The following is a 14,626-nucleotide window of genomic DNA, read 5'->3' on the forward strand; positions in this document are numbered from 1 at the left end:
GGCCTCAGTGATGGGGAGGGTGAGGGTCCTTGGGTTGTCATAATGGGGGAGGCGGCCAGGCACCCATGGGGAAAGGGGAAGTGCCTGGCCCAGGCTGCCCGCCGGGTGGGCCTCGCCCGACACCCCTTCCTTCCGGCTCCCCAGGCTGGGCGCCCCGCTGGGCGCCTTCCACGCCAGCCTCCTGCACTGTCTGCTGCCGCAGCTGAGCAGTCCGCGCCTGGCCGTGCGCAAGCGGGCCGTTGGGGCGCTCGGCCATCTGGCGGCCGCCTGCAGCACCGACCTCTTCGTCGAGCTTGCTGACCACCTGCTGGACCGGCTGCCTGGCCCACGCGCGCCCGCGAGCCCCGCGGCGATCCGCACCCTGATCCAGTGCCTGGGCAGCGTTGGCCGCCAGGCAGGCCACCGCCTCGGTAAGGGGGCGGGGCCCCACGTAAGGGGGCGGGGCCGACTACCGGGATCCCGGGAGAGGGGCGGGACCTGGGCTGAGGGGGTGGGGCCCGGGTGAGCCACCTCTGGTTAGGGGGCGTGGTTGAGGTGGGGAGGGTCGGTGGCGGTGCTGAAGCGCCTGAAGAGGAAGAGGGCTCGAGAGGCAGCCAGGTGGGCCCTGAGCTCAACCTGCTTCTGAGCCCTACCCAGAGGCTCGCGAGGGTAATTATAAGTCATGCCTCCAAAGGGATGATGAATGTACAATAAACCGCACTACTTAAAGTGTACAATTCAGTGTGTTTTGACCTTTTCGCGCACTTGTGAAACTACCACCGCAATCAAGATGCACATTTCCATCACCCCCAAAAGTTTCCTTGTGCCTCTTTGCAGTCCATCTACCCTCTGCCCCACCCTAGGCAACCACTGACCTGCTTTCTGTCACCAGAGATGAGTTTTGTAGAAATGGAATCCTGCAATCAGTTTTGAATTTATTCTCAAACACCTTGGAGTTAGTTCGGGCTAGAACAGGGCAGTGTAAGTAGAGTGGCCACGGTCTGCCCTCCCTCCCCTCTGGCTCGCTCACTGCAGGGGACCTTAAAAGCGCACATGGAGGCCCCAGCCTGCAGTCCATACTCTGTCCACATCCCCCCAAACAGCAGCCACCCTCGGGAGCATGGACCTGGGCAAGAGAACTGCACAGGACCGGAAAGGTTCAGGGTAGGGAAAGGTACGGCTGGAGAAAAGCTAGGGCAGAGTCCGTATAAAGCCCCGGGGGCAGTGGGGGGGCCCCTCTTGCCTGGTTTGTAAGGGCAGTGCCTGCCTCCCCACTTTCCTTGCCCAGGTTTACAACCTAGCGCAGGAGATCAGGCAAGAACGTGAGTAATAGTTTCAACAACAGAAGCTACTTATTGAGTGCCTGCTTCGTGCCAGGACCTGGGTGGAGATCTTTACCTGAATCTTACTGTTAATCTTGACAAACTCTCTGGCTGGTAGGCGTTGTTATCCCTACTGTGAAGATGAGTGGTCTGAGGTTAAAGAATGTTGCGATGTGCCCAAGGTCCCATAGCTTATAGGGTGCTGAGTCAGGGCTAGAACCCACATCTGCTTGACTCTGAAGCCTCTGAGTAACTTTGCAGTGGCCAGGGCTGCAGGTGCAGGCGCAGGCTGAATGCTGTGGGCTGGGGGAGCCCTGGAGATGGTCTGGCCTCATCTCACCTTGCCTCAGTGACCCACCTGGCCCTGCAGGGACCCATCTGGACCGACTGGTGCCCCTGGTGGAGGAGTTCTGCAACCTGGATGATGATGAGCTTCGGGAGTCCTGCCTCCAGGCATTCGAGGCCTTCCTGAGGAAGTAGGTGCAACAGGGGTGCTGGAAAACGGGGGCCCTGGGGTTTCTTTGAGAAGTTGGTGGGGATGGCGTGGGGGCAGGATGCTGGCCTCAAAGCAGTCAGGTCTCAGGACTCACCACTGGGCCCGATCCCCAACCCTGTCTTGCCTGGGTCCAGCAGAGCCTCCCGCATCCCACCCCACAGGTGCCCCAAGGAGATGGGCCCCCACGTGCCCAGCGTGACCAGTCTCTGCCTCCAGTACATAAAGCACGACCCCAACTATAACTATGACAGTGACGGGGAAGAGGAGCAGATGGAGACAGAGGACAGTGAGTTCAGTGAGCAGGGTGAGTGGCCAACTTGTCCTTGGGCTGGTGGGTGGAAATGGGTGCAGCCTTCCCGGGAATCCCCCAGCCAAAGACAGGGGCCACATCTGGTGCCCCCATCCTGATCCCAGCTCTTCCTCAGGCTCCAGCCCTGCCCTTGGAAATCTGGATCCTCTGTGGTACCCACACTCTCTGATTGCACAAATCACAAGATAGTAGTAATTGCTGTTGTTTATTGAGCATCTCCTGATGTCCTCTGTGCTATTTTCTTTTTAAATATTTATTTGTTTATTTTTGGCTGTGTCAGGTCTTAGTTGCGACACGCGGGATCTTTCATTGTGGCGCTCGGGCTTCCCTCTAGTTGTGGCACGCGGGCTTAGTTGCCCCATGGCATGTGGGATCTTAGTTCCCCGACCAGGGATCAAATCCACGTCCCCCGCTTTGGAAGGTGGATTCTTAACCACTGGACTAGCAGGGAAGTCCCCTGAGTACTCTCTTATTTCATGTTCCTTATAATGACCCTAGGAAACCAGGTATTTATTGTCATCCCCATATTTCAGACAAGGAGATTGAGACTTAATGAGAAGAGATTTGCCTGAGATAACACAACTAGGAAGTGTCGTAGCTGGGACTTGGAGCCATGTTTGCCAGACTCCCCCACCTCGTGCTGCCATCTCTGTACCCTTTTAGTTACGGCTTCCAAGAGCCATTGCTTTAACCCAGCAGAGTGAAGCTCTAGTGGTGGAATGATTGGCACTGACAGGGAGAGATACCTGGATGGGGGATGGACTCAATGGCTTCTTTCCTTCTGTGCCTGTGGGTCTTTCTGTCACTCAGAGGGAAGGCCCTGGGCCCTGGAGGCATTGATGGAGGTGAAGGCCTTAGGTCCTGATGGGCACTCAGAACGAGATGCGGTGGTAGGAGATGAGATTGGACAGGCATTTTGGGCTCAAATGCCCGGCCAAGGAGATTGGGCATTTTCTTGTTAGTAACAGGGAGCTCTGGATGTTTCTTCATGGGTGACATAGGGTGGAGATAACGAGGGTCCATCAGAGGGGACACATCTGGGGGACCATCCATCCGGCCCACTATGGCTTGTCCAGATGCCGTGCTCTGAGAGTCTGAGTTCTCTGCAGGGCAGTGTGGGTAGGAATATGCTGGCCTTTGAGCCTGTGCCTGGGGGTGTCCCTAGGGAGGACCGTCCCCCCCGAGCCTCATGCGTGTCTCCCAGATGTATGAGTTGGCTCTGTGGGCTTCATTCATCTCTGCTGTTTCTAGCTGTGTGTTCTCAGGAGAGTCTTCGCCCTCTCTGAGCCTTACATGTATCATCTATAAAAGGGGGCTCAAGACACCTTCATTCCTGAGGCATGGTGAAGACTTGAGCTCTGATCTCTTGGGGGAGCTTGGAGAGTGGAGAGCCACACAAATACAGCTTTTCCTTAATTGTTAGTCCTGCTTGGCAGCTGGAATCAGGACTCTGTCTGGGGCAGGGGAGCTATCACCTTTCCCTTCTGAAATCCCAGTAAATGAAACATCACGCAGCCAGTCCTGAAACCAAAGTTTGGGTCTTGTGCCCCAAATGGATTCCCTAAATCCTCACTGGAAGCTTGGGAGTCAGTTTTTCCCTGGTGTAGTCAATACAAGCAGGAGTCTGGAGGCAGCGGGAGGACCCTGGCCTACCTCCAGCTGGTTCCCTGCTTGACGCCACCCCTAGCACAGGGCAGGTGTTCATTAACGGGTAGTGACCATGGAAAGGTGAGGCCCCGGCGGAGCCCTCCTCACTGCCCCCTCACTTCTCATCCCTCCGTCCTGGAAGACCGCCCTGGGTGGTGCGCAGGGCTCCATGGGTGTCTGGTTCCCGCCCCAGAGAGCGAGGACGAGTACAGCGACGATGATGACATGAGCTGGAAGGTGCGCCGGGCAGCGGCCAAGTGCCTGGCGGCCCTGATCAGCTCTCGGCCCGACCTCCTGACCAACTTCCACTGCACCCTGGCGCCCGTGCTCATCCGCCGCTTCAGGGAACGCGAGGAGAACGTCAAGGCCGACGTGTTCGGGGCTTACATCGTGCTGCTGCGGCAGACGCGGCCCCCGAAGGGATGGCTGGGGGAGGAGCCCACCCAGTCGGGCAGCAACCTCCAGATGCTGCGAGGACAGGTGTGCCTGCCCGCCCTTCCCCCTGCCCCTCCCTCCTGCTCAGCACCCTTCCCTCCTCCATCCCCTCACCCTCCCACCGCCCCCCATCTCTCCACCCACTGGATTGTGCATACCGAGCACCTGCTGTGTGCCTGGCCCTGTGTATGAAGTGGCGGGGCACAACAGGGGGCAAGACAGATGAAGTCCCTGCCCCTGGACCACACAGTCTCGGGCAGATAGCCAACAGCACGAGTAGGGTTCTAGGCCACAGCAAGGGGGTTCAGTTTTATTCTAAGAGGGTAGACACCACGGGAGGGGAATTATGGGATCCCACTCACATTTGAAAAGGCTCAGTCTGGCTGCTGTGTGGGGAATGGATTGTAACGGGCTGGAGGCCGCTGCAGCTGTGCAGGTGAAAGGGCTTGGTGCCTTGGGCAGGGGGCAGGGGGACAGGTGGTGGGACTTGAGAGATAGTTTTGGGGTTTGCAGATGGATGTGAAAGGCAAGGGGCAGGGAGGTGTCATGTGAGTTCGGGGCTCTGGCTAAAAATAGTGCAGTCCCTGACATGGTGGAGGGTGGAGCGGGGGCGCGTCCAGAGTTCTGTTCTGGACATTTATGTTCGAAGCCCTCGTTGGATGCCGGAGTGGAGGTGGGCAGTCGGCACACAAGTCTCGTGTCAGAGATGTAGATCTAGGAGTCATTGCTTCAGGGGAATCCTCAACTCGGAAGTGGATGAACTCACTGGGGAGGGAATCTAGCTGGAGGAGGGAAGGGGGCCCCGGTGCTTCACCCTCACCAAGCGTAGGAGTGAGAACCACACTGCCCGGTGACCTTGAGCAAGTTACTTCAACTCTGTGCCTGTTTCCCATCTGTCAGCTGGTGAGTGTGGAATCAGGTGCCTGGTACAGAGCGAGTGATGGGAAGCTTGGGGTGGAATGATCCTCTCCACGCTGGGGGTCCTCCATGGGCAGGTGCCCAGGCCGAGTCCCGCAGTAGTGGGTGGGGTGTGGAGGTTCCCGGGTGGTCACTGACCTCCCCCCTCCATCCACAGGTGCCTCTTGTGATTAAGGCCCTGCAGAGGCAGCTTAAAGATCGGAGTGTCAGGGCCCGCCAGGGTTGCTTCAGCCTCCTCACCGAGCTGGCAGGCGTCCTTCCGGGCAGCCTGGCAGAGCACATGCCCGTGCTGGTAGCAGGTAAGATGGACTGGAACCCAGTGTCTGCTGTTCTGGGCTTCTTCCTGAACCCAGACCCCAGCCCCAATCCCTGAGAGTGCCCCTGTTCAGCAACCTACAGTGGCTCCCCACTGCCAGCAGTGAAAACAGGGCCGGGGTGCCATGTTCTGTTTTTAAATAGGTTTCCTGGCCTGTGTCCTCAGCCCTGGCCCCGGCCAAGCCCTGACTTCATAGAATCTGCTGCATGAGATCCCAGGTGCCTGGGTCCAGCTCAGACACCTGAGGGTACTCCACCCCTGCATCCAGGGAGGGCTGAGTTGGGTCAGGGTCTGTGGCCTGGTAACCTTGCCTCCCACCCCCAGGCATCATCTTCTCGCTGGCGGACCGCTCCAGCTCCTCCACCATCCGGATGGATGCCCTGGCTTTCCTGCAGGGGCTGCTGGGCACAGAGCCGGCTGAGGCCTTCCACCCCCAGCTGCCCGCTCTCCTGCCACCTGTGATGGCCTGCGTGGCTGACCCTTTCTACAAGATCGCAGCCGAGGCCCTGCTGGTGCTCCAGGAGCTGGTGAGGGCCCTGTGGCCGCTGGACGGGCCTCGGCTGCTGGACCCCGAGCCCTACATTGGAGAGATGTCTGCGGCCACCCTGGCACGGCTTCGTGCCACTGACCTGGACCAGGAGGTGAAGGAGCGGGCCATCTCCTGCATGGGCCACCTCGTGGGCCACCTGGGTGACCGGCTCGGGGATAACCTGGAGCCGTCACTCTTGCTTCTCCTGGACCGCCTGCGGAATGAGATCACCCGGCTTTCTGCCGTCAAGGCGCTGACACTGGTGGCCGTGTCCCCACTGCGGATCGACCTGCAGCCCATACTAGCCGAGGCGCTGCCCATTCTGGCCTCGTTCCTGCGGAAGAACCAGCGGGCGCTGCGGCTGGCCACACTGGCCGCCCTGGCTGCCCTGGCCCAGAGTCAGGGCCTCGGCCTCCCGCCATCCGCCGTGCGAGCCGTGCTGGCCGAGCTGCCCTCCCTTGTCAGTGAGAACGACATGCACGTGGCCCAGCTGGCTGTGGACTTCCTCGCCACCGTGACCCGCGCCCAGCCAGACTCGTTGGCCGAGGTCAGCGGCCCTGTGCTGGCAGAGCTGCTGCGTTTGCTGCGCTCGCCCCTCCTGCCAGCCGGTGTGCTAGCGGCCGCTGAAGGCTTCCTACAGGCCCTGGTGGGAACCCGGCCGCCGTGCGTGGACTACGCCGAGCTCGTCGGCCTGCTCACGGCGCCCGTTTACGAGCAGGTGGCGGACGGCGGGCCCGGCCTGCACAAGCAGGTGTTCCACTCGCTGGCTCGGTGCGTGGCGGCCCTCGCGGTGGCCTGTCCCCAGGAGGTGGCGGGCACAGTCAACCGCCTGGTCTCTGATGCCAGGTCGCCCAGCTCGAGCCCAGGGGTCAAGGTCCTGGCGTTCCTGTCGCTGGCCGAGGTGGGCCAGGTGGCCGGGCCGGGCCCCCAGCAGGAGCTGAAGGCGGTGCTCCTGGAAGCCTTGGGCTCGCCCAGCGAGGACGTGAGGGCGGCTGCCTCCTACGCGCTGGGCCGCGTGGGCGCAGGGAACCTGCCTGACTTCCTGCCCTTCCTGCTGGGGCAGATGGAGGCCGAGCCCCGGCGGCGGTACCTGCTGCTACACTCGCTCCGGGAGGCCCTGGGGGCCGCCCAGCCTGACAGCCTGAAGCCCTACGCCGAGGACATCTGGGCCCTGCTGTTCCAGCGCTGCGAGGGCGCCGAGGAGGGCACCCGGGGGGTGGTGGCCGAGTGCCTCGGGAAGCTGGTCCTTGTGAACCCTCCTTTCCTCCTGCCGCGGCTCCGGAAGCAACTTGCTGCAGGTAGGGGCACAGGGGTGGGCAAAGGCAGCCCAGATCGGAGGTGGGCAGAGGTCCACATAGGGTGAACTTGTTCAGGTGGTCAGGTCTGAGAGTCACAGTGTTGACAAGGTTCAAGGCAGAGGAGCCATTAAAAACAGTGTTTCCTGAGATTTAAAGGCCTCTGCCTGTGGGACCCTCTGGGATGGAGGGGACAGAATCCTTGATGTGTCCCTCCAACAAATAAACTTTTCACGGTGCCACTTGTTGTGGACAGCAGCCCTGTGCTCCAGGTAAGGGTTAGTAAAGGCAGTTCTCTGAGGGGCCAGAAACGGCAGCCTGCAGAATGCAGCTGTGTCGGGCTAGCATGAGGCAGGAGCAAATGTAAACGTGGGCTAGGATTGGATGCCAGGCCCCGGGTGTGGAGAGGGCCAGGGAAGGGGTGAGGAAGGCAGGTCTTACATTCTGGGGTTAGGGCGCGTCAGGGTGTTCTGCAGCTCAGGGGGGAAGAAAGCGGGCAGGTGGACTGTGGGCTCTTAGGCAGGTGACAGCCCCTGAGGGCGAAAGGCCTCCAGGCCTTGAGCTAGTCCCCTGGTCCCCGTAGGGTCAGTGCTGTGTTAGTTGACATAATGCAGCCAAAGTGCTTGCTATAGTGGGTGGTACCTAATTAGCACTGCTAGTATCCATTGTCGTTGCTGTGTCAGTGATTCCAGTTAAGCCCTTCCTGGGTTGCTGGTATACAAGCAGCAGCTCTGGGCCCTCACCGCTGTGTGGGCAGGACAACCACGTTGAGGACCTCACCTGTTAACACTGCACAGGGCTCTTCACGAGGAACCTTGGGAGGCAAGAGTCTTGGGATGAGGGGCAGCCCTGCCTTTTCTAAGCTCAGATTTGTTTAGACCTCGTGCCCGCTGTTGAACCAGCTAACCAGTCATATTTCCTATTTACTGCTGGCTGCTGGGATGCTTAGAGCCGAATCAGCGGCCTGCTTCTAGCAAGTTCATAGGACTTTCTAGTTGCCTCTCGCTGCATGCCCCTCACTCTGGTTTCCATCTCACTTTGTCCTTGGCCTCATTTTTCTTAATTCAGTTAATCCTCTTCTATGTGTATTACCTTTATCAGCCACCCTGAATCTTCTTAGGAGCCAGTCAGGATGGAAAGAGAAAGAGGAAAAAACTGCAAGTCTGAAGTCAGTAACTCACTCACTCATACCCTAGCATCAAATTGTAAACTTTCTGCTGAGTCTCGAACTGCAGTCTTGGATGGAAACAGCCTTAACCCATTCAGTGCTGTGTGCCGGAGGGGTGGAAGCTGCCAATTAATCTCCTTCACCCTAATGGGAAGTGTACTCCCTTCCTTCTCTGCAGCTTCTCTACTCAGAAAGCAAGCAGAAAAGCAAAATTAAGTGAGTTCAGCCTGCTTGAAGCATAACTGCTCCCTCCTTGGAGAAGCCCACAGAGAGGGCTCAGAAGCAGCTGGTGAATTCTGGACCTGCTGGGTGACCTTAGACGTGAATTTAACCATTCCAGTCTCTCCTCCTGTAAAATGGAGATTAAGAAGAATTTTTATTAATTATTGTTACTAATATCATATGATTTTTTGTGTGTGTGTGTGTGGTACGCGGGCCTCTCACTGTTGTGGCCTCTCCCGTTGCGGAGCACAGGCTCCGGACACGCAGGCTCAGCGGCCATGGCTCACGGGCCCAGCCGCTCCGCGGCATGTGGGATCTTCCCGGACCAGGGCACGAACCCGTGTCCCCTGCATCGGCAGGCGGACTCTCAACCACTGCGCCACCAGGGAAGCCCTATATGATTTTTTATTATTATCAACCAGTGACTAGGATTAATTAATCCTGAGGATTAATTGAGATAATGTGTCTGAAAAATAGGACGCAGCCCCAAGGCCTGGGCAGAGAGGTCTTTCTTGGGCTGGAGCCCTGTCCTGGGTTCTCGTCGTCCGTTCCTGTCCTTGGCGTGGCTGCCTGAGAGCTGGCAGTTTTACGCTCTCAGCCGAAGTAGGAAGAATTCAGGGGAGATTCTGGGCTGCCAAGGAAAGTGGTAGCATCAGCTTCCCCAGAGATGTGCGGGGCGTTTCGTGTGGGGAGGAGACGTGGTTCTGTCTCCCACGGAGGCAAGGGGAGCCTCAGCGCCCTCCGGCCTGCGGGTGTCCGGGACCCGCCGCGCCCGCCCCAAGTGCCCTCTCCCGTCCTGCAGGTCAGCCACACACCCGCTGCACTGTCATCACAGCCCTCAAGTTCCTCATCTCGGACCAGCCGCACCCCATCGACCCCATCCTGAAGACCTTCGTTGGTGAGTGCCCCCGCCCCTCTGCCCCCTTTGGTCACCTCCACCCTGTTCTTGGGCTTGAGCTGATTTTTCTTTTTTTTTTAATTTTTATTGGAGTATAATTGATTTACAATGCTGTGTTAGTTTCAGGTGCACAGCAAAGTGAATCAGTAACACCTATATCTCCACCCACTCTTTTTTTAAACATTCTTTCCCATATAGGCCATTACAGAGTATTGAGTAGAGTTCCCTGTGCTCTACAGCAGGTTCTTATTAGTCATCTATTTTATATATAGGAGTAGGTATACGTCCATCCCAATCTCCCAATTTATCCCTCCCCACCAGCCCCTTGGTAACCATACGTTTGCTTTTGATATTTGTAAGTCTGTTCTTGTTTTGTAGATAAGTTCATTTGTATTGTTTTGTTTTTTATAAATTTATTTATTTATTTTTGGCTGCATCGGGTCTTCGTTGTTGTGCGCAGGCTTTCCCTAGTTGCGGGTAGCGGGGGCTACTCTTCTTTGCGGTGCACGGGCTTCTAGTTGTGATGGCTTCTCTTGTTGCAGAGCACGGGCTCTAGGTGTGTGGGCTTCAGTGGTTGTGGCACGTGGACTCAGTAGTTGTGGCTCGCGGGCTCTAGAGGACAGGCTCGGTAGTTGGGGCGCGTGGGCTTCGTTGCTCCACGGCACGTGGGATCTTCCTGGACCAGGACTGGAACCCATGTCCCTTGCATTGGCAGGCGGATTCTTAACCACCGTGCCACCAGGGAAGCCCTTGTATTGTTTTTTAAAATTAGATTCCATGTATGAGTGATACCATATAATATTTGTCTTTCTGTGTCTGATTTACTTCACTCAGTATGACAATCTCTAGGTCCATCCATATTGCTGCAAATGGCATTATTTTGTTCTTTTTTGTGGCTGAGTAGTATTCCATTGTATATATGTACCACATCTTCTTTATGCACTCCTATGTCTGTGCACGTTTAGGTTGCTTCCATGTCCTGGCTGTTGTAAATAGTGCTGCAGTGAACATTGGGGTGCATGTATATTTACAAATTATGGTTTTCTCTGGGTATATGCCCAGTAGCGGAATTGCTGAGTCATATGGTAGTTCTGTTTTTAGCTTTTTAAGGAACCTCCATACTGTTTTCCATAGTGGCTGCACCAATTTACATTCCCACCAACAGTGTGGGAGGGTTCCCTTTTCTCCACACCCGTTCCAGCATTTATTGTTTGTAGATTTTTTGATGATGGCCATTCTGACCAGTGTGGCGTGATACCTCATTGTAGTTTTTTTTTTTTTTTTGCCGTACGCGGGCCTCTCACCGCTTCTCCCATTGCGGAGCACAGGCTCCGGACACGCAGGCTCAGCGGCCATGGCTCACGGGCCCAGCTGCTCCGCGGCATGTGGGGTCCTCCTGGACCGGGGCACGATCCCGAGTCCCCTGCATCGGCAGGCGGACTCTCAACCACTGCGCCACCAGGGAAGCCCCATGAATAAGTATTTTTAAGCCTATTGAAATATTTTCTTCCTCATCAAATTTTTGCCCACTACATTTTGCATCCATTGTGGTTTCTTGCCTGAATAAATGATTACTGACAGTTGCTAAATGACAACTTTCTAATTCCAGCATTCCTCCCATATTTATTAGTTTGCATTTTGTTCTCAGAAATAACTTTTCCTTTTCCCTCATTTATTTATTCATTGATTTGTTCATATCATTATAGACTCAGGGATTTGTATTTCACTCAATGGGTTATAATCTATTACTGTCTTTAATTTATTTTGATTCCCAAGATTGTCTCACATTTAGCCAGTGGGAGCCCTTCAAGCTGCTGCTTATGTTCTGTTGATATGTTTCCATCATTCTTTGAGCATCTCCTTACCTTTTGGCATGATAAGGTGCTCCCGACCCATCTTGAACCTTTCCTGCCCCAGCCCTGGAATCAACTATTTCTCCAAGGAGCCTGATTCCTTTTAGTGGAGAATAGTATTCAGAATCCAAGATCTGAGCACTAGGTGTGCTCATTGCTACTGGGGTGCCATTACTTCGAGGCCCTCTCAGCAGACAGAATCAGGAAATCTAAGTATGTATGACTTTACGTACATAGTCAGACACACATATATATTCCAGTCCAACACCACAGGGTTCATGCTAGCCTTTTCCCTTTCCATATACCCTTCTGTTACAGGAGAAACCCAGCTCCTGAGATATTTATTCACTTAATCCTGGAATACACAGAAGGTAGTCATGAGAATTGCTAACCCTTATCTGTGAAAAATCAGTATTCGTTTATAATTTTGTCTTTAGCCTGAGGGCATCTTGTCACAGTGCTTTGGAAGTTACTTAGGTGAGTTGTTTTCTCCTTCATAACCTGGGTGGTTATATTAACCATTTGAAATTCAGTTGGTTTTTTTTTTAGGGATCCCTCCCATTCTTGATTTTATTTATTTATTGAATATATAAAACATTAACATAGTTATTAAAAAGTCTAACCTATAAGAAAAGAAATGCTGTGTGATTTTGTGTAAGTCTCTTCACCTCTCTTATCTTCAGCATTCTCATCTGAAATAAAATCAAGTTAACATTTATAGAGTCCTCACTTGGTGCTCTGCTGTGTGCTTTGTAGACATCACCACAGTTTTAATCCTAAAACCAGTCCTACAGTGTAGGTACTGCTGTTACACTCATTTTACAGTTGAGGACATTGAGGCAGGTGCCACAGTTAGGACGCGGTCAAGCCTGGATCTGAACCCAGGCCAGACTCAAGTCTACATTCTTATCTGGACTTTGAAGGTTTGTTGTGCAGAGTAGATGCTCAGAACACATTTGTCCTGGTCCAGCCAGGTCTGCACGGCTCCCGTTAACCAGATAAGCACGGTGGGGTGGGGGTGGTTTGTGTTTGGCTGTGCTGCCCCCCACACCACCTCTGGTCTTTCCGCCAGGAGAGTTCATGGAGAGCCTGCAGGACCCAGACCTGAATGTGCGCCGGGCCACCCTGGCTTTCTTCAACTCCGCCGTGCACAACAAGCCCTCACTGGTCCGCGACCTGCTGGACGACATCCTGCCCCTCCTCTACCAGGAGACGAAGATCCGCCGGGACCTCATCCGAGAGGTGAAGCCGTAGGAGGACAGAGCCGGGAGCCCTTGGGTCTGACTCCTGCGGCTGGGGCCAGGGTTAGGGTCAAGCTCATCAGAGCAGGTCCGGCCCACAGGGTCAGGTTTGCCCCTCCACTTCCCTGCTGTGTGACCCTGGCCGGGGCAACGCGATCCTCTCTAAACCTCAGTTTCTCCTCACGGGCAAAGGGAGGGAAATAACCATGTCCACATTATAGGGTTGTTGAGAAGATTTTTAATGAGTTAAATCCTACAAGTGCTCAGAACTGCTCCTGGCACGCAGTCGGTGCTCGGTAAACGTCAGCAACTCTTGGTTGTTTTTTTTTGTTTGTTTTGTTTTTTTTGCGGTACACGGGCCTCTCACTGTTGTGGCCTCTCCCGTTGCGGAGCATAGGCTCTGGACGCGCAGGCTCAGCGGCCATGGCTCACGGGCCCAGCCGCTCCGCGGCATGTGGGATCTTCCCGGACCAGGGCACGAACCTGCGTCCCCTGCATCGGCAGGAGGACTCGCAACCACTGCGCCACCAGGGAAGCCCCAGCAACTCTTGTTATCACTCAACATTCAGCAGGTGTTCATGGAGCACCAGCCCTGCGTCCAGGCACCAGGGAGCTCATGGCCTCCTGAAGGAGAGGGAGGGATACCCTCTCTGCTAATTATTTAAGTTACTTAGAGCACTTGGTGAAGTTAGGATTTAAGAGGCAGAGATTAAAAGTGATTGAACAGCCAAGTCATTGCACGATATAATGAGAAGGGCTGAACCACCTGGCATTGCTGAGGAGGGTGTGACTCTGTTTAGAGGGGTTAGGAAAGTTTTCCAAAAGGAGGGGACATTTGAGCTGGGCTTTGAGGGGTAAGAAGGAGTTACCATTAAGAGCAGAGCCTTCTGGTTATAACTTCAGAGAGACCTGGGGTTTTAATTCTGGTTGAGCTATTTACTAGCTTGGGCTAGTGTCCTTGGGCAAGTTAGTTAACCTTTCTGAGCTTTAGTTTCCTCATATATTAAATGGAGTTAATAGTAACACTCTCTTCCTGGGACTGTTGAATGAGTAAAATGTCATCTGTCAAGCACTCAGCACAGTGCCTGGCACATCATAACTGCTCAGTAGATTCTAATCATTGTAATTATAATTATTGTTACTATTATTATCAAAAGGCATCATGGGCTGAGCAAAGGCATGGAGACTTAAGGGTCTAAGGCATGATTTGGGGATGGGACGCAGTACTGAACAGCAGAGGGGGAGGGGTGCAGCAGGAACCTGGGAAGGTGTCCTTATGCCCTGGGGTCACAGCCCCCAGCCCGCTGTCATCCCTCCCTCCTGCAGGTGGAGATGGGGCCCTTTAAGCACACGGTGGACGATGGGCTGGATGTGCGGAAGGCAGCCTTCGAGTGCATGTACTCACTGCTCGAGAGCTGCCTGGGCCAGCTGGACATCTGCGAGTTCCTGAACCACGTGGAGGACGGCCTGAAGGACCACTACGACATCCGGGTAGGACGAGCCCCCTGCCGGACCCAGGCCCACTCCGCAGCGGGAGGACAGCCAGGCGCCACAGGGCCCACTTCTTGTTTGTCCCCCACCCCTGCCCCAGGCGCCCCCGTGAAAACAGCTGCTTTGTTCTTTAACAATAAGAAAAAGAACCCACGTCTCACACCTTTGGTGGGAGTCTACACTGGGCAAGCTCTTGGGAGGATGGTTTGACCAGAACTAGAAAAACGTAGAATTTAGAAACTTTTTTTTTTTTTTGGGGGGGGGGATTTTTTTTAACATCTTTATTGGAGTATAATTTCTTTACAATGGTGTGTTAGTTTCTGCTTTATAACAAAGTGAATCAGCTATACAAATACATATATCCCCATACCTTAGAAACATTTTAAAATTTAGAATTCTTAGACACTCCATGAACTGACTTCATGGAACTGACTCAAAAATACAAATACATTCAGAGTTTTATGTGAGAGATGGTTCTCCACAGCTTTCTGGGAGTTGGGAAAGGC

The 14,626-nt window shown here is 54.8% G+C and overlaps 1 protein-coding gene across 5 annotated transcripts in view; it reads left to right on the forward strand.

Moving 5' to 3' along the window:
- The window catches only part of CAND2 (cullin associated and neddylation dissociated 2 (putative)), a 29,431-nt gene that overhangs the window by 11,247 nt on the left and 3,558 nt on the right, over positions 1-14,626 (forward strand). For 4 of the 5 annotated variants that reach the window (XM_019944584.2, XM_019944585.2, XM_019944586.3 and 1 more), the window contains 9 exons: positions 145-410; positions 1,672-1,777; positions 1,959-2,101; positions 3,948-4,234; positions 5,265-5,406; positions 5,748-7,250; positions 9,440-9,535; positions 12,461-12,630; positions 13,956-14,120. In XM_019944584.2, coding sequence (XP_019800143.2) covers positions 145-410; positions 1,672-1,777; positions 1,959-2,101; positions 3,948-4,234; positions 5,265-5,406; positions 5,748-7,250; positions 9,440-9,535; positions 12,461-12,630; positions 13,956-14,120 — 2,878 coding nt within the window. Of the gene's footprint in view, positions 1-144; positions 411-1,671; positions 1,778-1,958; positions 2,102-3,947; positions 4,235-5,264; positions 5,407-5,747; positions 7,251-9,439; positions 9,536-12,460; positions 13,202-13,955; positions 14,121-14,626 lie in introns of those variants that run through there. The other variant, XR_012323921.1, reaches the window with a different exon arrangement.

This window comes from Tursiops truncatus, chromosome 10, assembly GCF_011762595.2.
Source record: "Tursiops truncatus isolate mTurTru1 chromosome 10, mTurTru1.mat.Y, whole genome shotgun sequence".
Taxonomy (NCBI): Eukaryota; Metazoa; Chordata; class Mammalia; order Artiodactyla; family Delphinidae; genus Tursiops; species Tursiops truncatus.